This window comes from Cyphellophora attinorum (assembly GCF_001299255.1).
Source record: "Cyphellophora attinorum strain CBS 131958 chromosome Unknown Contig30, whole genome shotgun sequence".
NCBI lineage: Eukaryota > Fungi > Ascomycota > Eurotiomycetes > Chaetothyriales > Cyphellophoraceae > Cyphellophora > Cyphellophora attinorum.
Genome location: NW_017253258.1, coordinates 92,828 through 114,352, shown reverse-complemented (window position 1 = coordinate 114,352; position 21,525 = coordinate 92,828). Strand labels below are relative to the sequence as shown.

General features: G+C 54.1%; 7 protein-coding genes across 7 annotated transcripts; 3 read left to right on the top strand and 4 right to left on the bottom strand.

Moving 5' to 3' along the window:
• Positions 1-531: 531 nt before the first annotated feature.
• Positions 532-2,853, bottom strand: AB675_4360 (Serine/threonine-protein kinase ppk13; the record flags this gene model as incomplete). The annotated part of the gene is made up of 4 exons (XM_018144493.1): positions 532-569; positions 677-998; positions 1,565-2,689; positions 2,737-2,853. 4 exons carry the CDS (start codon positions 2,851-2,853, stop codon positions 532-534), a joined length of 1,602 nt encoding a protein of 533 aa, XP_017996501.1.
• A 2,138-nt stretch (positions 2,854-4,991) lies between these two features.
• AB675_4359 (uncharacterized protein) lies at positions 4,992-6,317 on the bottom strand (the record flags this gene model as incomplete). Its single annotated transcript, XM_018144491.1, has 1 exon — positions 4,992-6,317. The coding sequence occupies one exon, from the start codon at positions 6,315-6,317 to the stop codon at positions 4,992-4,994; it is 1,326 nt and encodes a 441-aa protein (XP_017996525.1).
• A 906-nt stretch (positions 6,318-7,223) lies between these two features.
• AB675_4358 (NADH-ubiquinone oxido 78 kDa subunit, mitochondrial) lies at positions 7,224-11,178 on the top strand (the record flags this gene model as incomplete). Its single annotated transcript, XM_018144490.1, has 5 exons — positions 7,224-7,587; positions 7,643-8,065; positions 8,130-8,587; positions 8,641-9,338; positions 9,996-11,178. 5 exons carry the CDS (start codon positions 7,224-7,226, stop codon positions 11,176-11,178), a joined length of 3,126 nt encoding a protein of 1,041 aa, XP_017996478.1.
• A 41-nt stretch (positions 11,179-11,219) lies between these two features.
• AB675_4357 (NADH-ubiquinone oxido 78 kDa subunit, mitochondrial) lies at positions 11,220-12,077 on the top strand (the record flags this gene model as incomplete). Its single annotated transcript, XM_018144489.1, has 2 exons — positions 11,220-11,899; positions 11,960-12,077. The coding sequence occupies 2 exons, from the start codon at positions 11,220-11,222 to the stop codon at positions 12,075-12,077; spliced, it is 798 nt and encodes a 265-aa protein (XP_017996479.1).
• A 653-nt stretch (positions 12,078-12,730) lies between these two features.
• Positions 12,731-13,558, top strand: AB675_4356 (uncharacterized protein; the record flags this gene model as incomplete). Its single annotated transcript, XM_018144488.1, has 1 exon — positions 12,731-13,558. The coding sequence occupies one exon, from the start codon at positions 12,731-12,733 to the stop codon at positions 13,556-13,558; it is 828 nt and encodes a 275-aa protein (XP_017996554.1).
• A 1,031-nt stretch (positions 13,559-14,589) lies between these two features.
• AB675_4355 (ER lumen protein-retaining receptor) lies at positions 14,590-15,922 on the bottom strand (the record flags this gene model as incomplete). Its single annotated transcript, XM_018144487.1, has 5 exons — positions 14,590-14,992; positions 15,154-15,610; positions 15,673-15,739; positions 15,791-15,849; positions 15,901-15,922. The coding sequence occupies 5 exons, from the start codon at positions 15,920-15,922 to the stop codon at positions 14,590-14,592; spliced, it is 1,008 nt and encodes a 335-aa protein (XP_017996565.1).
• Positions 15,923-16,648: 726 nt separating this feature from the next.
• On the bottom strand, positions 16,649-18,200 carry AB675_4354 (uncharacterized protein; the record flags this gene model as incomplete). Its single annotated transcript, XM_018144486.1, has 5 exons — positions 16,649-17,201; positions 17,253-17,386; positions 17,434-17,488; positions 17,536-17,658; positions 17,704-18,200. The coding sequence occupies 5 exons, from the start codon at positions 18,198-18,200 to the stop codon at positions 16,649-16,651; spliced, it is 1,362 nt and encodes a 453-aa protein (XP_017996464.1).
• Positions 18,201-21,525: the final 3,325 nt, after the last annotated feature.

Sequence of the window (21,525 nt, the reverse complement as noted above, 5' to 3'; positions counted from 1 at the left end):
GATTGTTGAGCCGTGGTGCGTAGCTCTAGTAGTGCGAAGACCGCCAATGACATAGCCCAGAAATGCCAATCGCCGTGCCTTCCCTTGCACAGCATAGCTCGACAGCTGTAGTAAAGGTCAGGGAAACCGCTCGAATGGTATCAAGGTGTGATAGAAGTCGCGAAGAAAGAAACAAGGTCAACGCTATCGGGCGATGGGGAGAAAGTCCAAGCGTAGGGTGTCATTATCCCGAACGGAAGAATGGCACTGTGGTGACTGGAAGAAACTTCTTATATACATGCTGTACACATCAACTCATCGAGAAAAGACTATCATTTACATTCAACTCATTGGATCAGACCATTGACTCGACTGCGCTAAAGGCCACCTCGTGTCACCTCCGGCGGTCAATTGCCTCACAAGCCGCAAAGCGCGAACAAGCACTTGCATATCGCCATGCAATGAGGTGTGCAGCCTTTGGGACAGCAGGCACAACACCGCGTCAGGTCGCAATCACAGTTGGTATTGTCAGACCTTGTGTTTTGCTCTCTGTCAGGTGGCGAAGTAGGAGGCACAGGTTTTGGAGGACTCTGTGTGGGCGTTTTAGACGCGTCAGCCAGAGGTGCACTGGAAACGTTCCACTCAGCTGGCGCCTGCCATTGACTTGTGACTGCGGTCGCTCTGGGACGCGTGCTACCAATGACAGGCTGGCCTTCCGGCAGGACCGGCGAATTAGCTGCAGTACTTTGCTCTTGCTCCGGCGAAGCTGAGGCATGCTCAGCGACGCCATCGCCACCTCGCTGGACCACATCTGCTGGCGCTGTCGCATGTCCAGAGCCTTCCCGAGCGGTTCCCCAAAGGTACGCCGCATCAGTAGCGTCGTCTTCAGGCCTCTGAATCCAATATTCACCTGGACCTGGTAGTTTCCGTACATAGTTTTCGCTTTGATTCTTGCTGTAGCGGGTCCGTTTGCCAAAGCCAGGGCGGTCTTTGTCGAAGGCGGGTATCGCGAGTGATGACTGTCGCTCATGAGTCGGGTGGCGTGCGGCGTGTAAGTTGCTTCGGATCCTGCCCGGATCAGCCGGCAGACTTTGAGCCCTTCGCCTTCGGGAGGACTCTGCGGAGCGCATTTTCGTGAGTTCCAGCTCGGTGCTGGCACGCGTATTTGCCCGCGACGGCCCTCCATCGTCCCACAATTCGACACGGTCCCTGAAATTTGGCAATTGTAGCCGGGAGTCCTCCCTACTACTCCCACCTGGCGGCATCTTTCGGAGCGGCATCCTTCGTGCTCGGTCGCATAGCAGATCCGCACGTCTCCTTCGCCGGCCATGGGCTGCATGCACAGTTCTCTCTCTTCGATGTATGTACGATATGGCTCCTAGGCAAAATCCAGAGGCCGCCTGATGCCCTGGAGGCGATCATGGAAAGTTTCCGTTGAGATTTCAGACATTGCACGATTTTGCTTCGGCTCGGCCAGGCGGCCTCCATGACTTTTCGGAACATGCTCCTAAGTGTCATCCATGGAATTGCCACCTCTGGAGTCCGCCCCGGCAGGCAATTGTTCCAGACAGGTTTGGATCATCACCATTAACTCATCGACGTCGGGTCGCTCGTTTGGTTCGACCTGTAAACAGCGCTGAACGATCTCCCTGACCGCCGGAGAGGGATAGGGCGGTTCCGACGACTTCGCGGCTGCATCGCCATTGGCATGCTGTGGCGCTTTGCCTTTTGCTCCGGTAGCCGCAGAGCCCTCCCCAGGCCAGCGCCAATCACCGCCAAGTACGCAGATCGATAATGAACCGCCAGTCTCGTCGGAGCGAGCCTCGAAAGGTGACTTGCCGACCAAGCAGGCATACATCGTACACCCAATCGACCAGATGTCGACTTTGCCATCAATGACGCTGCCAGTCTTGACGTCAAAGAGCTCTGGGGCACGATAAGGCATGGTTGAATGCTCAGCGGCCGTGTCCTGCACCGCGAGAGCCATACTCCTGCTCGTGATTGGCGTTGGACTTGGTGCAAGTGAGCCTAGATCCATGAGTATAGGTGTCTCGCCATCGTCGTCGATCATGATATTGCCAGGCTTGATATCTCGGTGAGCATACGCTCTCGTCTCGCCAGGAGCTTTCCCTTCCTGTGCAAGTGTGACCTCGTCCGGCATGAGGCGGGCTCCCTGCTCTTCTGCGAGATCTGCATGGTGTTGCTGGTCTGCGGTCATGGTCCGTTTCTGGGCACGTGCTTTTCGCCTGGCGGCATCTGCATCTTCGTTGGCTGCCTCTTCCCGGATGGCTCGCGCGGCAGCCTGGCTACTGTTGGGCCGTACGTGGTATTGGTGCATTGCTTTAAGCGCGTTACACACTCCGAGCATGTATACCATGAGCCGGTGTTCCGAGAAACGCGTGTGATTGACAAGATTGGCGTTAATCATATCTTGCAAGTTGCCGCGTCGGTAGTATGGGAGTAAGATGTAGACGGTCTTCGCAGTGCCTCCTGTGTCGCCGATGCCAGATACCTTGGTGTCCTTGTCGTCTTTGGTAGCATGGTCGATGCTGCGTATTATGTTGGGATTCGGGAAGAAGAGTGTGTATGCTTCCACTTCTTTGAGGGCTTGTGAGACAGACTCCTGGCCGAAGGGACATCTGATCTTCTTCAGAGCATACAGCGACGAATCGGAGGTGTCTTGGACAAGGTACACGTATGAGAAGCCGCCCTATACCGTGTCAGTGAGGTTCAGGATCAAGCGGCGTCAACACGGACCTCGCCGAGTAGCCTCAGCATGCGGAAGCTCCGGTTATTGATCTTGAGTTGTGGGGATTGGGGAAAGCATGAAATGCAGTTGGTGAACGAGTAGAATATGTCCATAAGGGTGCCCATGATGGGCAATGAATGTGAGAAATGACTAGAGAACGTATAGAATAGCACTACAGAGTCCGCCCTGGCGGTTATAGATGCATGCGAAGAAGTGAGTGAGTAATGTGAGCATATGGTACGGGGGACCGACGTTGTCCGCGTAGGTTCTGGGGAAGTACACGACAAGACAAGGCTGTGCTGACATGGGGTCGAGGCTGCCAATTCCAACGTCAACTCTTCCTTCCTCCCCAAATTGCTGAAGTCCTCCAGCAACTTGCAGCATGGAACTCTGCTAGGACGCACTCCAAGGGTTGTTGAACCACGAGCTCTGACTGAAACAACAGTATGTGGACAAGATACGCTACATGAATCATGCTAGCCAGGGACGATTGGATGCCATCGCCGTGGGATGAGCAGGCTCAATGAACAGATCAGCAGGCGCTGGCTTCTTTGACATTGGCTGCGACTTCTCTGACTGCGTCAACACTCGCTGCAATGGGTCCTGAGCAGGAAGGCGCCGTTCATGCCTGAGACGGTCGGGGACGATGGAGACGCGTGGACAGTACGCTTAGATCTTACGACCACAGCATTGACGCACGTCAACATGCTTATAGTGATTGAAACGCGGGTGATCGCTATTCTGAGTTCGTAGTAAGTAGAAAGCACCCCTGCACGCGGCATCGATATTCTCAGTTATATGGCCGCTCGACCTGGCAAGGTATTCGCCACACAGATCATAGTCGCGTCCCGACTTGATTGAAGGCTTTCCAAGAACTACACCAGATATTCCGGCACCCCATCCAAAAAGATAAAAAAGGAAAGATTGGCGGCGCCCGGACTCGAACCGAGAGCCTTTTGCTTTCTTGACCTCCTTATATTAAGGGGGGCAGTCAGGTAACTCCGACCCAGAGTTGGTGTACACCAAAATGAGCGATGTAGGGAGACCTTAACCTCCTCTCACACAACCAGGACATCATCACCGACAGCCCGGTCTCAAAGACAAGATGTGTTACCATTACACCACGCCGCCTTGGGTGCGATTGTTGATGCAGAATACAATTGGACGAAATGATAACCACTTGCCAACTATCGGCAGCAACTAGCTCTTGGCACTTCAGCCATCACCTTCATATATTTGATATTACTTATTTTCGCTCAACAATCGAACACCAAACCCACACATCAGGTCGCATCGTCTAAATGGCCTAAGACGTCCGAGTCATGCTCGGATATCCCAGTTCGAATCTGGGTGTTGCCGTTAAGGGGGGCAGTTATGTCAGCTAGTCTGCGTAACGGCCCCCCTTAATTTTTGCTTTTTTGTCGTGGTTGGATATTGTATACCTAGGTAGTGTTCAAGCGTTTCCAAATGCCTGCATGAGTCGTTTTACTAGCCGTACTAGCAACGCCATCGGAAAACGATTGACGAACGTCTCCCTCCGAGCGTTGCTATCCCATCTCCCACTGCCTCCCAGTCACACATCCACCAGTTCCGCAACCGTTTTCTCACCACCACCAACGCTTGAAGCCTCCGATCAACCATAACTGTAGTGGTGGCAGTCAGTGAATCGCTCCGCTTCGGCCCGTTTGCGTTCAAACAAGGTCAGCACCCTGCCAACACGCCGCCCAATCGTGGAAAAGTCGTCCTCGGTCGTTGCCGCTACGTCATGCTCAACGACCAGTGTCAATCGCCTAGTGGATGGAGCAGGGCAAGCCACTTGTGCCGAAGCAGGAGGACTGGCGGCTACGTGGAGGGTTTCAGTCGCCATGATGTCAAGCTTCCGGTAGATTGGCGTGTGATACCATCTGAAACAGTTCTATCTACTGCGATAAAAACTTGGTTATCCTTAGTTTGGTGGTCGACGTGCGAATACCTTGTAGCTATCAGCAAGCAGTCGAGAGCAGGTGCCACTGATATAGAGCATGGTCGGACTGTCCAACCCCGCGATGTTTGCTGCAATCGACTCAGGGCGTTGTTTGGGCGCAGCCGAGGCGTAACGCAGGAAGTGTGGGTACCCCTTCCGGCTGCGGTTCAGATCAGCTGCGGTGAGGCAGTACTGATGGGCAGAGTTGTCGAGACTCGAGGCGTTGCTTGCGACAGCCTGTCCGGAAATAGCATCCTAGATAGTTTGAAGTCGGTCCGAGGACCGGGCATCCAGTGCATATCATGCTCTCAATGACTTTTCTCCCCATATCGCCCTCCTCAGCCGTCTCGAACAAGCCGTCCACGAGGTCTTCATCCAAAAGAAACTGTACGCCGTCCTCGTGATCGGAATCCAATACAACAATCCCCGATCAATAGGCCAGCCCGACTCCTTCGCCACCACGCCGATCATACCCGACATAAACATCAATGGCGCGTCGTCCGCGAAGCCATTCGTCTTGTTCAGCATAGTTCGCTCCTGTACATTCCTCCCGCGCGGAAACATGCCTTGTTCATAGACCTCGACCGCCCTGTCGAGACTCGTGCCGGCTTTGACAGCTGTGATGATCTGGTCTGAGAGCTCGAGAGCGTCTAGCATGGCTGCATTGACGCCCATGCCAGCAAATGGCGTTGCTAAATGAGCCGAATCCCCAATGAGAGTGTAGCTCGCTTTATGCTCCCACTTGTGCCCCACCGGCAACTCGTATAGCTTCCACTTCGTCCTCCAGTGGGCGACTTCGATAAGCTCCCTGATCTCAGGACACCAGTCGCGATACTCCTCCAGCAGCTTCTTTCGCAATGGCTCCTGCTCAACCTGCTCGCCCACAAGCTCGTCAATGAAGGTCTCAGGTCTTCGCTGCCAGGTACCAAGCTTGATACTATTGTCACCCATCCGCTGCGCCATACATGCTCGACCATAGCTGAAGGAGAAGAAGCTGCCTCTACCAACCAGCTTGTCGATTCTGGGAAACTCTTTAGGGTTGTCGATATGCCCTTCGATACCACAGATCCCACTATAGCCCGGCATCACATCCGAAAGCACGCTCCTCACTTTACTCCAAGCTCCATCCGCGCCGACAACCAGATCAAACGGCCCCTCCACACTCCCATCCTCAAACTCCAACTTCCCCGTCTCACCATCAATACGCTTAAGATGCTTTCCCCATCTCACATTCCCCTCCTCAACACCCTCCAACAACACCTCTACTAGTCTCTCCCGATCAATCTCCGGCCGCGTATACATGCCCCCATCCCTTTCCCCATCTGCCGGAGGTGGAGCGTCCTTCATATGCACCAATTCACACCCGTTCAAATCCGCAATCACCAACTCCTCGCCCTCATACCGCAGATGTGGCCTGGCGGCATCGTGCAAGCCCATGCGCCTGAGGGCCAAGAGGCCAGACTCTGGGTGTAAGTCGAGGGTGCCGCCTTGCTGGTGACGCGCTTTCGCTGAGGCGGAGTGCTCGAAGATAGTGACCGAAAGGTTTGTGTCGGCGGAATGGAGGAGTTTGGCTAGGGTGAGGCCTGCTGGGCCGGCGCCTACGATGGCGATCGTTGGTGGTGACATGATCAGTGCTTCTATCCAGAGAATGTGAGTGGGTGGGAGAGACCGAAAACGGTGAATATAAATGCGTACACGATACAACTATTTCGTGAGCGATGTTGACGAAAGACACATAACTCTACCGATTTGCATGGACTCAACAAATCCAAGTACGACGATCAGATAACATCTCGCAAACATATATACAGGGTGTGCACAAAAGTACCATCCCTTTGTCTGCCTGCCGTTGCATTAGCTGAACTCAATTTGGCCCGTGTCGAACGATGTCGGCCCCGAAGAGGCAAACAACACGACCGCGGGACACTGGCACACGGCCGTTAGACGGGTCGAAGAGCCCGCTATCAACAACGGTTACTCGCAGCAGTCATCGAGCCTTGTGATCGCATGGCGAATAGTTACAATAATTGCTCTGTCACTGTGAGGTTGAGTTCCTGAAGCAATGAGGCAGCCAGGAAAGTGCGCTCCTAGCTCCTAGCACCACCGTGCCTGTCTACGGAGGAGCTTCACAGCCAACCTGGCCATCAGTTCTCCAAAACAGTCCGACCAACTTTGAAGCCTGGGAGACAATTTCAAGATGTGGCGCTAATGCAGTGTGGCTCAATGATTGTTGACAGGTGACGTCGGTCCCCGTACTCTCGCCTGCCCTGATTTCATCCTGGCTATTCAACACCACCCCTGATGGCTTGTCTCCTCGCTCGTAGGTATCGTGTGCGTATCTCTATTCTTCCGACGAAGGATGCTCTTGAGCAATCGTGGAGTTCTGCGGCCAACACCGTCGCCGTAACTTCAAGCGACACTCAATAATGCTCTGACACGCGCTTCATACCCCTATGTCTTCAATTCATCCTTCAGTAACACATTTGCTGCTCTCTTCTGTTCGCGGTCTCAGCAACATATGAAGACGCCGTCATGGCTCGACCGGCATCAGCTGCCCAAGCCGAAACTCCCCCGAAAACGACCACAAACCCAATCGTAGCAGTCGGCCGCAAGGTGAAGTCGGTTCTCAGCACCGACCAGCGACCCAGCGTTCGCATCCAGCGTAACTCGTCTTCAAAGACCAGCCTCCATCGTGGACCGCTGTCAACAGACACACGAGAGCGGCTCGCTGCTCATTCTGCTGCTGAGAAGCAGGCCGACGTTGGGTCAGCTCCGCAACCACCGAAGGCTCGATTTGCTGGTATTTGGTCATGGTTTGGTGCAGGTGGTCGTCATGTGACTAGCAGCCAGTCAGATGAATATGACCCAGACGAGGTGGACTTGCTTGACGTTGTTGGTACGCATGAGCCTGCATAATCATGGAGAGAGATGCTGGAGCTGATCAAGTTCAGACCCCGAAGTCGCAACACTATCAACCCTCAACAATGTCCAGAATTCCCTCTTCGTCCCCCAGCTAGGCGGTATTGTCAATCGAAGGCCAATGTACCGATTGAACGAGACGCCGGAGGAAAAGCGGACAATGGACAGGCTACGAGCAACGATGCGACGAATGACCAATCCAGCCGAAGAGGGAGAGAGCACGGTGACGTCGAAATTGCGCGCCCTACGCGATCACTTGATGCTTGGTCGCAAGGGGACCGCCTCACCAGCCAAGAAAGAGTTCGTATATGCCGTCCTGCCCGATGGCGAGACACTTGAAGGCTGGACAAACGCTGAGAGAGAAGAGCTGGATGACATAGTGCGGCACATGCTTCATTCAAGGCGAGCACGATTCAAGCGGTCTATGCAGGGCTTCTTGAAATATGTGCAGCGACGTAAGTTCATGCTTACCCCCTCGGTGGGAGAAAGAAGTGACCGAAGATGCTAACATGTATCTAGCCCTCGGCCTCTTCGTCACGGTCTACGCAACACTGATCACGCTCTTTGGCGCCGCATGGGTTCTGTTCCTCATCGGCTGGATCTCTCTCGGCTCGAAGCACGACTACATCATAAATGTTGTAGATAACGTCCTTGTTGCCCTCTTCGCCATCATTGGCGATGGTCTGGCCCCTTTCCGCGCAGTCGACACCTACCATATGTTCTTCATCGCCCGCTACCACCGCAAGACCTGGAAGCGACGCGAAGAGATGGGTCTCCCAGAGCTCGCTAACCGCAATGACCTCCCGGATCAGACTAAAGAGCAAGTCGAGCCGTTACAGCCAGACGTGGAGAGCCTGGTCGCGCGCAAAATGCCTCGTAGACTGGCTCATCGAGTCGCTCCTCGTCTGCCGCAACGTTTCCAGACTCGTCTCAAGGCTCGCCACGCTGTAGAGTCGCCTCAGACCTACGAATACACCGTACTGAATGCCGAAGAACAATCGACGCTCGAATTCCATGAGCGCAAGTTCAGCAAGTCTCACACTTTCTACAAGCCGCACGAGACCGAGACTCACCACGCTTCCCGCTCAAGCTGCTTGTTACGATTGTCTTACTCCTGGACTTGCACTCGGCGTTGCAGATCACGCTTGGCGCTTGCACATGGGGCATCGACTACAAGACACGCCCGTTTGCGTTGACCACCGTGATCCTCTGCTGCAGCATCACGTGCAATATTCTCGGCGGCGTTCTCATATCCGTCGGCGATAAGCGTACGCGTAAGACGGAGGTCATCGAGCGCATGCTGAAGCAGGAGATTACTAGCGAGGCGATCGAGACGATGGAGACGCGTTGGTTCAAAGAAGCAGAGGCGCGCGGCGAGATCGATCCGAGCGTCCGGCAGAAGCTAGAAGAGGAGAGGGACGAGGAGGAGCGTGAAGAAGTCAAGAAGGCGTGGAAGGGAGTGCCCGCATTGCCCAAGCTCTTATTGGGTAAGGGCGAGGACAAGAGAGAGCCAAGTCTGCCGCAAGGCAAGAGACAGTCGAGCTCGACTGTCGATGTGGCGGGACTGGACAAGGAGAAGAAATCTAAGTTTTGGTTTGGCGGCAGCAAGCAACTGGAGACTGTGAAGGAGACACCAGCCCAACCACCGCCGCCGCCTGCGAAGCTAGAGCCTGCCTACAGGAACGTGGGGCAAGCGGAGAGCGAAGGCAGGGCGCAGAAGATCATGAAGTTCATACGGCGTGCGGACTTGGACAAGAGCTAGTCTTCAGTACTCTCAATCTTCGTGACAATCAATCAATCGAGGTCACAGCCAGGCGGGCATCATATGACTTGCGATTTACGCCAAATTGTCATTCCCTTCAACACTCTGTGCAATACGGGACAGGGCATCCGTTGGCGCAGAAAGTGCACAACAAGCTCCTGACACCGCCGTATCAATGTACGGAGGAGCGCTACAGCCAACATGGCCACCAATTCTCCAAAATGCCCTCGACCAATAAGAGAAGATGTGTTTAGAGTGGTGAAGCAACGACTTGCGGGTAAGGACAGTACATGAATAGCTTCTAGGTCATGCCACACTCCTTTACCTCACCCACCACTGCATAGCTGAGACCTGCAGCACCGTCAACATGCGGTCTCAGCTTCTTCGCGCGGCCTCGCGCTCGAAGGGCGCTCCCAGAGCAACTCGCCAGAGAACATTCGCCTCATCCGCACGAAGACCTGCCGAAGTAGAACTCACAATAGATGGAAAGAAGGTGTCGATAGAGGCTGGCTCTGCCTGATTCAGGCCTGTGAGAAGGCCGGTGTCACAATCCCCAGATACTGCTACCATGAGTATGGAGTCAAAATACAGCGTACAGGGTTCTGTAGCTAATGTATCTGCAGGAAACTCCTCATTGCCGGCAACTGCAGAATGTGCCTTGTCGAGGTCGAACGAGCACCCAAACCCGTCGCATCCTGTGCATGGCCGGTACAGCCAGGAATGGTAGTCAAGACCAGTTCGCCACTCGCACACAAAGCACGAGAAGGCGTAATGGAATTCCTCCTAGCGAATCATCCGCTCGATTGCCCCATTTGCGATCAGGGAGGCCAGTGTGATCTCCAGGATCAGTCCATGAGATACGGCGCCGATCGAGGACGATTCCACGAGATTACTGGCAAGCGAGCGGTGGAGGACAAGAATATTGGACCTCTCATCAAGACATCCATGAACAGATGCATTCACTGCACGCGGTGTATCCGGTTCGCTAACGAGATCGCTGGAGCGCCAGAACTTGGCTCGACGGGACGAGGAAACAACATGGAAATCGGCACATATCTCGAACGAAACCTCGACACCGAATTGTCCGGCAATGTTGCAGATCTGTGTCCCGTCGGAGCCCTTCTACCCAAGCCCGGCGCATTCACCTACAGACCATGGGAACTCACAAAGTTTGAGACAATCGACGTCCTGAACGCCATGGGATCCAACATCCGAGTCGACGCTCGAGGCCTTGAAGTAAAGCGAATACTCCCACGCCTCAATGACGACATCAACGAAGAATGGATAGACGACAAGCAACGCTTTGCCATGGACGGCCTCAAGACACAACGTCTCACCACACCACTCATCCGCCGAGACAACAAATTCTTCCCCTCAACATGGGAGCAAGCCTTGACCGAGATCGGCACAGCCTACCAAAAGCTCGCCCCAGCCGCCAACGAGTTCAAAGTCATCGCCGGCCATCTTACAGAAGTCGAATCCCTGGTCGCAATGAAAGACCTCGCCAACCGCCTCGACTCCGAGAACCTCGCCCTCGACCAGCCCGGCGGCAGCGCCCCCGTCGCCCACGGCGTTGACCTGAAATCCAACTTCTCCTTCAACTCCAAAATCTTCGGCATCGAAGAAGCAGACGCCATGCTAATCATCGGCTCCAACCCACGCTGGGAAGCCGCCGTCCTCAACGCCCGCATCCGCAAGCAATGGATGCGCTCACCCCTCAAGATCGGCTATATCGGCGAGGACTTCGCCTCCACCTTCAAATACGAGCATCTCGCACTGACGCCGCCGCCGTCAAATCCGCCCTAGCCGGCGAATTCGGCAAAGCTCTCTCCTCCGCCAGACGACCCATGATTATCGTCGGCTCCGGCGTCATCGAGCACGCCGATGCCAAAGCCATCTACGAGTCCGTCGGTGCCTTTGTCGACAAGAACGCCTCCGTCTTCAATACCCCCGAGTGGCAAGGCTACAACGTCCTCCAACGCGCCGCGTCACGCGCCGGCGCATATGAAGTCGGCTTCACCGTCCCCTCACAAAAGGTCGCCAACACAACGCCCAAGATCGTCTGGCTGCTCGGCGCCGACGAGATCTCCGAAGCAGACATCCCCTCCGACGCCTTTGTGGTCTACCAAGGGCACCACGGCGACCGTGGCGCACAACTCGCTGACGTCGTCCTTCCGGGCTGCGCATACACCGAGAAGTCCGCAACGTACGTCAACACCGAGGGCCGCGCACAACTCACCCGCAACGCCGTCTCCATCCCCGGCGCTGGCCGCACAGACTGGAAGATCATTCGCGCCGTGTCCGAATACCTGGGTGCGCCGCTACCGTATGATGATGTAGAGCAGTTGCGGGATCGGATGGAGGAGATTTCGCCTGCGCTGAGAAGATACGATACGCTTGAGCCGAGTGCGTTGGGTAGTCTGTCGAAGGTGCAGTTGGTGGATCAGAATAAGGGCAGCAAGGCCAGCGGGGAGAAGTTGGGACTGCCGATTAAGAATTTCTATTTTACGGATGTTATTAGCAGGAGGTGAGCTTTCCTGATGTATTCTGTCCTGATTCAAGGACGATCTGCTAACACAATCGACAGTTCACCGACGATGGCACGCTGCTCAGCAGCCAAAGAGACGGGGAACCCGAACACGAACTTCATGGCGCCGGGTGAGATAGGAGAGCAGCCGGGGCAGGTCAGCTATGGGACGGCTTAGACGTCTTGCCAGGATCAGAGACCGGAGGTAGAGTGAAGGCACGAGAAATCAGAGCGGACTGGAGGGTTACCATATCAAGGAGAAAGCATTACTAGAAGGACGAAGCGCGTATGGTAGACCAAGGCGGACTCTGTGAGTCAAAAAGAACATGCATCAGCGCAAAATGCCGAAATGGTCTTCTTGAAGAGTGGAAGGTGGCATCAGTCGACTTGTGAATGATCGGGGACCAAACAGGCGCCTATCAGCATATCGGTAGGCAATCTGTACAGTTGTTCAGGAACTCGATAGTGCCTTCCTGTCTGTCCGTCTTGTAGTGAATATGCCGTCCACGAGTACGTGCCTTCCGAGACCTAGCCTGAGAGGTCAGGGCAGGTACACTGTAGGGAAGCCCATTGGGAAGGTGCAATACGTGCTATTTCAATCGCACGGCCCTGGCCATAGTTTCGTACTACATATCACCCACTTCACAGACAACCAGATACACTGCGTTGGCCTGGTCCTTGCCCTCTCAATGTACCTGACGTGGTCAGTGCGTTGTCTTGGCACACCGTGACACCTACCTACGTTCCACGATCAATGAGCCATCATCTCAACAGCAACTCTGGAAACTGCAACAGCTCACTCGAGAGACCACACGGGAGGACACTGGCACGATGTCTGCCGAAGACTCACAAGCTCGAAAATGCCAGGTCTGCGCCAAGTCAGAGGCCGCCCTGGATGGTAGCAGTCTCCTACAATGCGGACGCTGCAAGAACACCAAGTACTGCTCAAAAGCCTGTCAATCGACCGATTGGCCGACCCATAAGACAAACTGCACAGCAGCCGCCAGTAGTATCCACAATTTCACACAGGGCCCGCCCGACCGATCACCAAAAAAGGTCCTCCTACTGGAACTGGAAGACTACTCCTGGCTCGGCGACATGTACACAGCCTTCCACACCTCAATGCACCAGGCAAGCGACTACCAAAGAATCCCATCAGAGTCCTCCCCAGCCGCCGTAGTGGACGCTATCACCACGGCCCCGAACGCCATTATCCTATTCGAGCCATCGATCATGTCTGCGAAGAAGCGATTTAGGGCAGACCGGATCAATCGCACACTGGTTGCGTACGTCAAAGCCGGCGGCACGCTCATCTTCGGCTGCCAGACCAGCAACCACGTCTCCCCGCCTGATCTAGACCGATATCTCAAGGACATCTGGGACCTCCCGTGGACGATGGGCAATTACCAACGGATCCCATTCGAGCGGAAGCTGGACTCGATCAATGGGAAGGAGCTGCCGAGGGTGTGCAATGCGAAGGCTGTGCAGCTCAATGGGGTGGCCCCTGGGGATGTCGTGTACTGTCAACCGGAAGAGTATGGACCGGGAGGGGCGCCGGTGGTATGGCACGAGTACGGTTCGGGCCGGATAGGATGGGTTGGGGACGTGAATAATGAGGAGGAGAGTGGGATCATTACCAGGGCTATGTGCGGGATCTAAAGTCATCCGGGAGGACTCTGCGACGTTCTTCGAGGTCCTTCGCTTCACTCCAGAAGTGAGAAGCCGCTCGTCGAGGTAAAGATGTCGGGACATGGTCAGGGGCTTGTCTATATGGCCATTCCCTCACCAGTGTCTTCCACCCACTAGCGCAAGACCGTCCTCAAGCACTTCCCACGTCCTTCTTCGGCATATTCCTGGTCAAGACACCATCGGACGACATCATCAACTTCATCTGTGGTACGTTGCTAGACGAAGTCCAATATATTGCTCGCCAGTCCTGCGTTCAAGCCCATCGATCTGTTACAACTGCCAAAGCTGTCTGAGCAAGAGCTAGGTCGGAGCTCTATTTTGACGTTGTCGTCTGGGACAAGGAGGGCTATGTGGAAAGGACCATACGGCGAATGAGCAACTGGCGAAGGATCTGTCCGTGAGGCTACGTTCGGGCGGTGTCTGGATCAGGATGTGGTGAAGGCGAAACAATCGATCGTCCGTACAGGTCCCTAGCCACGACGTGCTTATGTCGTTTCGTGAAGGGAGGGTGGTTGTCATTGCGAGTCGCTACACCACGTGGTTCTACCACGAGCTGTGGTCCACTATATTTCACGAGGGGAAAGGGTAAACAAGAGATAGAAGGGTCAGAGAGATTCCGTCTTCAATTGAGCTCCTCTGTCATTCGAGTCTTTCCCTCTCAAGCAACGCAGCCAGTCTAGAGCAAGCAGGCTCGATCTCTACCGTTGCAGCTATGCCATCAACGTCGTAGAAAGAGGATGTCTTCTATCAGATGCAAAGCACGCTGTGCAGCACAGTTGTTGCTCCTCTCTTCTCATCTCGACTCTTGGCCATGGAAGCAGGCCATTCACTCCCCCACTTGCCGGCGTGGCTGTGTGCTGCGTGTGCTACCACTGTTTTCCCCAAGACAACTGAGCCACACTCGCTCGTACACAAGCGACCGTCGAATCACGAGTTGGTCATGGTCTCGAAGGCTCCCTCGGCAAGCCCTAATACCTTGTAACTCACTCAAATACACTAGCTCAGCTGGCCTGCGCAGCCGTCCGCGTACCCTCGGCGTCCGGACTCTCGCTCACAAGCCCGAGCTCTCGCCGCAAGAATACAGCGTCAAGAAGCTTTGATATCTTCCTCTTCGGCGACACAGCCTCAACATCGTTCTCGCTGGCCCGGCGAATCCGCTCATTTCGTCGTTCCTCGCGAGCAGTCGCACGGGCGATTCTTTCGTTTCGCTCATTTCGTCGTTCCTCGCGAGCAGTCGCACGGCTGATTACCCTCAAACTCGCCTCTTCCTGCGTAGGGTCGTACGTATCGGACTCGATCATTCTCTTCGCGGCCTCCATGAGTGCTTCGTGCTCGGGGTTGCTTGTCCGCTTCTTCCTCTTCGCTAGTTTGAGCGCGGTAGGAGTCTTGGACCAATTGGCTGGGCTGCTCGTTGTGGTTGTGTGAAGGCTTTTGCGCGTACTGACTAGCTCCGTAGCCGCAGTCTCCTAGACGGGCAGCTTGAAGCTCTTGCCTTGCAGAACCCTGTTCGCAGATAGTCATCAGCCATTCAGGTCCACACTGGGTTGAGAGAAGGGGGAACATACTTCGTATAGTAAACCCAAAAGAAATCACTGTACAGCACCGTCTGCACGATCCCCGCGATGAGACTCCTGGGCTCCAACCATCCCTCCGTCGCATACCGCCACACCCAATTCGGAATATACAACGCGCGATACAACCCCAGCGCCGCCAGGTAGTGTGTAGTTATTGTCTCGGCCTCGCCCGTTCTTTGCAGCATGAACAACTGCGGCAGAATCGCGACACTCTCCAGCCAGATGGAAAACGCCCAGAGTAGCTCTGTGGGATTGTATTTGACCGGCCAGATGAGCGCTAGCACGCCGCTGCCGGCGAGGAGATACGAGACTTTGAAGGTGTCGAGTTGCGGGTCGTGGGTCGGGCGGTAGTCGTTGAGCATCAAGTGCAGCGTGTAGCCGGAGGAGGCGAGGTAGAGGAGTTTGAAGATTGTGTTCCAGGCGGAGTCGGTGAAGGTCCAGAATATGTCTGGTAGGGTATAATTAGGGGAGGGTCGAAGAGAAGGGGGACTGTCTGGGAGGGCGTCATACCAAGGTACCGCGTTACGTAGACGAAGAAGTAAAGTGCTTGGGACTTGAATGATATGCCGCTGCAGGACTGCAAGATTGGTCAGTGCTAGGTAGGTCAGGCGGGAAGGGTAGGACGAACCCCCGATGCGCGCATTTTGTGGAGGAGGATGACTATCGACGCCAAATGCGACAAGTCCGCTGTGTCCCATCGTCAGCAACGTGTCCTGGGGCTAGGAAGACTCGACTGACCGAGAATCCTGAAGATATTCATCTTGGGCACAAGAAGCGCAAAACGACCGCAGGATCAGCCTCAGGAATAAAAAAGTTGTGGTCTTGAAGGCAAAGATGTGATCTCGAACGCCTCCGATGTGAAGAGCAGAAGCGCAGGGATGAAAGCAATGGCGAAAGGAGTGGCAGTTGGTTGGAATGCGTTGGTACAGTGCGAAGTATGCGAAGGAAGTGGAAGCGAAGAGCCACGTTGTTGTTCCTGACATTCGCTGAGGTTCAACATTCTGGGGTCCAGAAATACTCTACTGCTAAATTCGGAAAGTGCTCACACCGCTTGCCCTGAAAGGGGTTGTCAGCATATCTTTGCTATTAAAGGCTAATGTGCTTGCCGACAGCGATCCATCATCGAAAGATATATTCGTCACGATGTGATCGAATACGTGTACAGTATTGTCGTTGTCATTCAGTTTCTGAAGAGGTACTATTACACTGCTGTTTGAACTTGGTTTGAGGCTCTAGCATAAGCCTGCGTCCCTGCTGGGCTTTGGTGCATCCATCCACTGCACAATAATACCCCTGAAGAGAATCCCGAGAAGGTCAACACACGCTGGCGTGCGACAGGTTGGTCGTTCATTCGTGAGGTCTAGTACCGGTAACATTCCCTCCCCTGTCCAGATCAGCCGCAAACGCCATACCGCGCCTTCCGAATAACACTTTTTCCTGGAAATATTCAATCTGTCTGGCTCAGATTTCAAAACTCTGTGGGGTATCACATGCGATGCTCCTGTTTGATGTGCTCTCCATGGCGGTCTGCCTTGACCGAATAAGCGGAGTACGCCGGGTTCGTATGCCAATTAGAACTAGTTGTTCGTACATTGCTTGAAGGGTATCCAGTGGTAGGAGATGTATGATCAGAAGCAGACGAAAACGACATGTTGCTGAGTTGCTGGCTGATGCGATTGCTGTTGTAGTGCTCGTGATGGTTGTCGTGTTGTGCATAATTCATGGTATCATAATATTCGTGCTTGGGCTTGGTGTCGTAGTAATCGGTTTTGAGCTTGGTTTCGGGCAGGTCGGTCATCCAGCGGTTCTGCTTGGCGAAGGTGGCGCTGAAGCCTGGCATACCGTTGGATGCGGAGCCGCGCTTGGATGATGGAACAGAGGTAAGGCGCGAGTCGGGTGATGATGGTGATGGGCAGTCATCATCGGAGAGGTTGCCGTCATCGCAGCCTGCCATCTCGACGTCCTCGCCGCGGGAAGGCCGGCGGATCCTGCAGGTTGGGCATGCTTTGACGAAGCGAGAGATCAGCTCTTTCGGTACCCTAACATATCTACGTCAGCCGGCTGACCAAATGCAGCTTGAGATTCTGTACCATGAATACACTCTGCGGACTTGCAGTGATGTCTTGTCTCGCCCACCATGCTGACAGGCTTTGTGTGCGCGAGTGAGGATCTTGAACAGTTTCTCGCGCACAGCGACTGGCTTGTTGGAATGGCAAATGCTTTTCTATGCAGAGTCAGCATGTTCGAAGTGCCGTGGAATTTGCAACTCACAGGCGTTCCCGCAGGTCCAATTTGCTCCAATGAGAACATCTTCTTGACCCAGAATCTGCTGATGGTTAATTCGAGTTCGAAGTCGATGTGCATGTTTGTCACCTGAACTGCGCTGATTCAACGCTTGTGGTCTTAGTGTCCATCAAGACAGTGCGTATGTTGCGTGCTCGTCGAGCAGTGATCAAAGCCTTGTCACGCTTCTTGGGAGAGAGCTCATCAACGTACCTGCATCTGATTAACGAGGGCTTCCATGATGAGGTCAGACCTTACAGCTGGACGATCTGATCGAAGTCCTTTGCAACAGGGTAGCCTTCCAGCACAGGCAGAATCGGCTCCGACAGTGCTGTGGCTTCATTGACAGAGTCCTGAGCCTCAATGTCGACGCTACCAAGTCCAATTTCTCCGGCATATGCCAAACGATGCTGTGATGGCGCATGCAGACGTTGGGTCGGCAGCGTGGTCGTGTGATATCCAGTGGATGGTGGGTACGACAGAGTCCTACTCTGAGCGTACGATCGTGATGGAGGTGCCAGCTGGTACTGCATTCCCGCGTTATACATTGGGTTGGAGGCGTGCGTGTTGAGCATGTAGTGCGCGGGATAGCTTGTATAGGGCACAGCCCCTGAGTATGGAGGGTGAGCCGGCGGAAACTGGGGATGGAAGTAGTTGACCCCATTGCCGTTGGTATAATGTGGCGAGATGAGACTTGGATTTGAGAAAGTAGAATTTCGATCTTGCCCAGACGTACCGGGTGCGTACTCGGCCATGGTTTCTTGTAGAACCCTCATGAAGCACACAGCCGAAGTGTATCTGTACCAGCTCCGTTCAAATCGCTCAGAAATATGTTCAATGAATTAGCGTTATGCACAACATGCGTCGAAAGGCCGTTGAAAAAGATCACAAGCCAGTCTGTGGCTTATTGAAAGTATGGACAAGTCGTAAGAGTATGCTAAAGAACAGCGGCCGTGGCGGTATATACCTCGTGACAAAGACCTTTTGTATGTTTCGGATCGGACCACGTCAGTGATGTCAGATACTTCAGATGAGCCCCAGTGTGCTGGCTTGACGGAATTGACTGATTCCACGACGGAAGTGATATGGGAAAGGGATTCAAATATGACATCTCGTAACCTGTTGAAGAGCACAAACTGGAGCTCGAGCGTGCTAGGCAACGTGGCAGTCTGCGGCCCTTTCTTGTGTTCACATTTGCGGACCTTGTCAGATGCCGCAGGAGACTATGCTGCGTTACCCTCTCGTATTATTAGAGACAGTTCCAGCATCCAGATCCTGAGGGATGTCGTGCTCGAGAGCTGCGACCTAGACCCATGGATGTAATCGGACAGCCCAATGGACGGCATATGGCCTCCACTGCGCTCAATCTTAGCAAGCTCGGACATGAAACTCCTATTACGGGTAAGTCTCTTCAGTGACCAGAGCCTCACATGGTCGGCCCTGGATGACCACTCAAGACTCGGAAAACAGATTCAGAATAAGGCTCTCGCCGATTTGATTGTTGGCGATTTGCAGCCAACGGCACGGCTCGAGGCGCCTTCGTCTGAAGCTTCTGCTAAGTGGTTAGAACATTTCATACGCTAATGAGCATTAGCCTGCATGATGTAGCAAACGCGCAGGGGAGCTTCGGGGGTGATGGATTTCGCTGGTGCTCTGTCTCTCCGCCCAGCAGCTCATCCATAGTGATTGGCTCATTATGACTATGCAGCTGCTGATAGGATCGACTCCACGGAGCAAAGAGGGACGGTGCCTTGTCGACGTCTTTGTGTAACTTTTTGGTGTGGCAACGGTCTCGAATCTCATATCCGTTGCTTCATCTCATGCAGATGATGCAGTATCAAACATTGCCTGTTGAGCTGCTTGGAGCGAGACTAAATATCAAGACACGGTCTTTAGCAACGTCGGCCTTCGGCGCTGTTGTGATGGTACGCAACGAGAAGTATTGCGATGGGCGTGGCAACTGGCAGCTCAAAGATACCAACGAATGGCGCGTTCAGATGTGGGGACGGGAGCGGGAGCGTGCATAAGACAGTCACGTGATTCGTGCCGCTACAGCCAGTGGCAGTCTCGATCAGCATGAGCGCGACTTCTGACATTCTCACCTCATGTTCGTATAGGTCTTCATCGCTTACGGATGTTTGCCTGTCCCGTTGCGTAAACGAGGAGCTTGCTAGCAAAGTCGCCAGTACTTTGTTGTCATTCTCATCAACCTGGATGTGGTTTCCGGATGTTTGCACTGGTCAGCGGAATCCAGCGATGCCCTGTACCTGGTAGCTGCAGGCACTACTGCAGGCGTTTGAGAACCGATAGTGACCTGTCTCGCGATTGCTTTGTCTCGCCAATTGTCGACAATCTCGCAAACACTCTTCGAAACTCGGTTTTCTTCACTCCCTATGCTCATTATCGAAGTCTGCAGCTCAAGCGAACCCATTGCTACGCAAGCGGGCCCGACCGTGCACTGGAGAACCCTGGATGACACCCGCCGACATTCGTGTCCGTGAGGGACTTGCTGAAGAAATCCGTTGTATTATCTCGGACACATCACGAAGCCACCCACAGGTAGCCCTTATCGAACTAGTGTCCCCCACGCTGCTCGGTGGTCCTTTGCTCCAACTCCACTACCAATCATGGAAGCAGAGCCTGTTGGTTGTCTATCGCTAGTCAACAACGCCCAAATACGAGGTGCATCTCAAGGCTGCAGGAATCCTCCATTATCAAATGCCACGAGGCTGAACGCACAGACTGGATGTTCACATGGAACGTTGTGCAGCCAACCAGCTGCATCCAACGACACTAAGAGGCCTACAGTATGCCGACTCAATTTCCTACTCTTGCGTCGACTTTGGCATCAGCGAAGGTAATCCAGATTAGTGGCTATTAGTTGGTTCACGAGCATACACCCCGTCTAGCATGGTCGCCCAAGAAACAGGCAAGAGATGCAGTACTTTGCTTCAGAGACTGTCTTCGCACGAGGATATTGTGCCCACGCGATCGGTCACACCAATGGGGATCTCGCGGCGCACAAAGATGGCGGTCAGCATGCGAGTCCCGGCCGCATAACGGCGCCCGCATGAAGCTTGGCACTTTCAATTCGATTGGACGCGACTTTCCCTACTACACTTCCGATCGACACTTTCGAGTGAGGGATTGCTTTGCTTACGATGGGGGCGGCGCAGTGTCTAAAGAGTGTCGAGGTCTTGGACTTCGTGATCTTCAGTCTCACGGTCATAGCATATCCCGATACTATGCGCAAGCTTGCGTGTAGGTTGGGATTCACTTCGTTGGTCATGGACCCACCACAACTTCTTACGACCCTCCATCCTCGCAGGATATGCGGCGTTGGTCAATTCACATTTCCCGGGGCGTGTTCCGTCTCGTCAAGATTTGGGTCCTGTGCAAAGTTCAGCTGAGGTTGAAAATGCGAGTGTCCACAACCCTCCAATGGGCATGGCTCAGCAATCGCCCCTGATGCAGGTGAATATGTATGTCTTGGTATGCTGGGGAAGCCGTATACTTTGGACTTGCGCAACCATCCCGTGGAGGTTCCAATCCGACAGCTGTCAATCCCCGGTGCTGTGCCTGGCGTACAAAGCGAATTATTCTCCTGGCTGTGGCAGTCAGTGGCTTGTCCAACCTCGAGTGAATGCCCAGACCAAGATGATAGAGTCAAGGCGATTGGCGTAGGCATGAGCAAGGACCTCCGATTCTCAACATCAGGCTCAATTTCCTGCCTCCCCTGGCCTGCAAGCTTCCAACCTCCAATATCGCTTACGATACAGCTCGCGTCGTCGATCAGTCCAGACGATCATTTCTCGGAGCACTCCGACCACGATACAAGTCTTTCGACTGATTCGACAGGAATTAAGCCACTCCAGGATTGCGCATCAGTCTGACCGCACAGGTTGGGTGCTAAGGTGGCACAGTCAACGGCTGTCATACTGCTCATCGTGCGACACTCCCCGGATCGACAAATCCCAGAGCCGGAGGTCACTCAGTTGAGGCGTCAATCAACGCTTTATTCTGACGTCGACGTTGCACATAAGCGCCTCCGAAAATCCAACAAAAGCTCTTGGAGTCCAC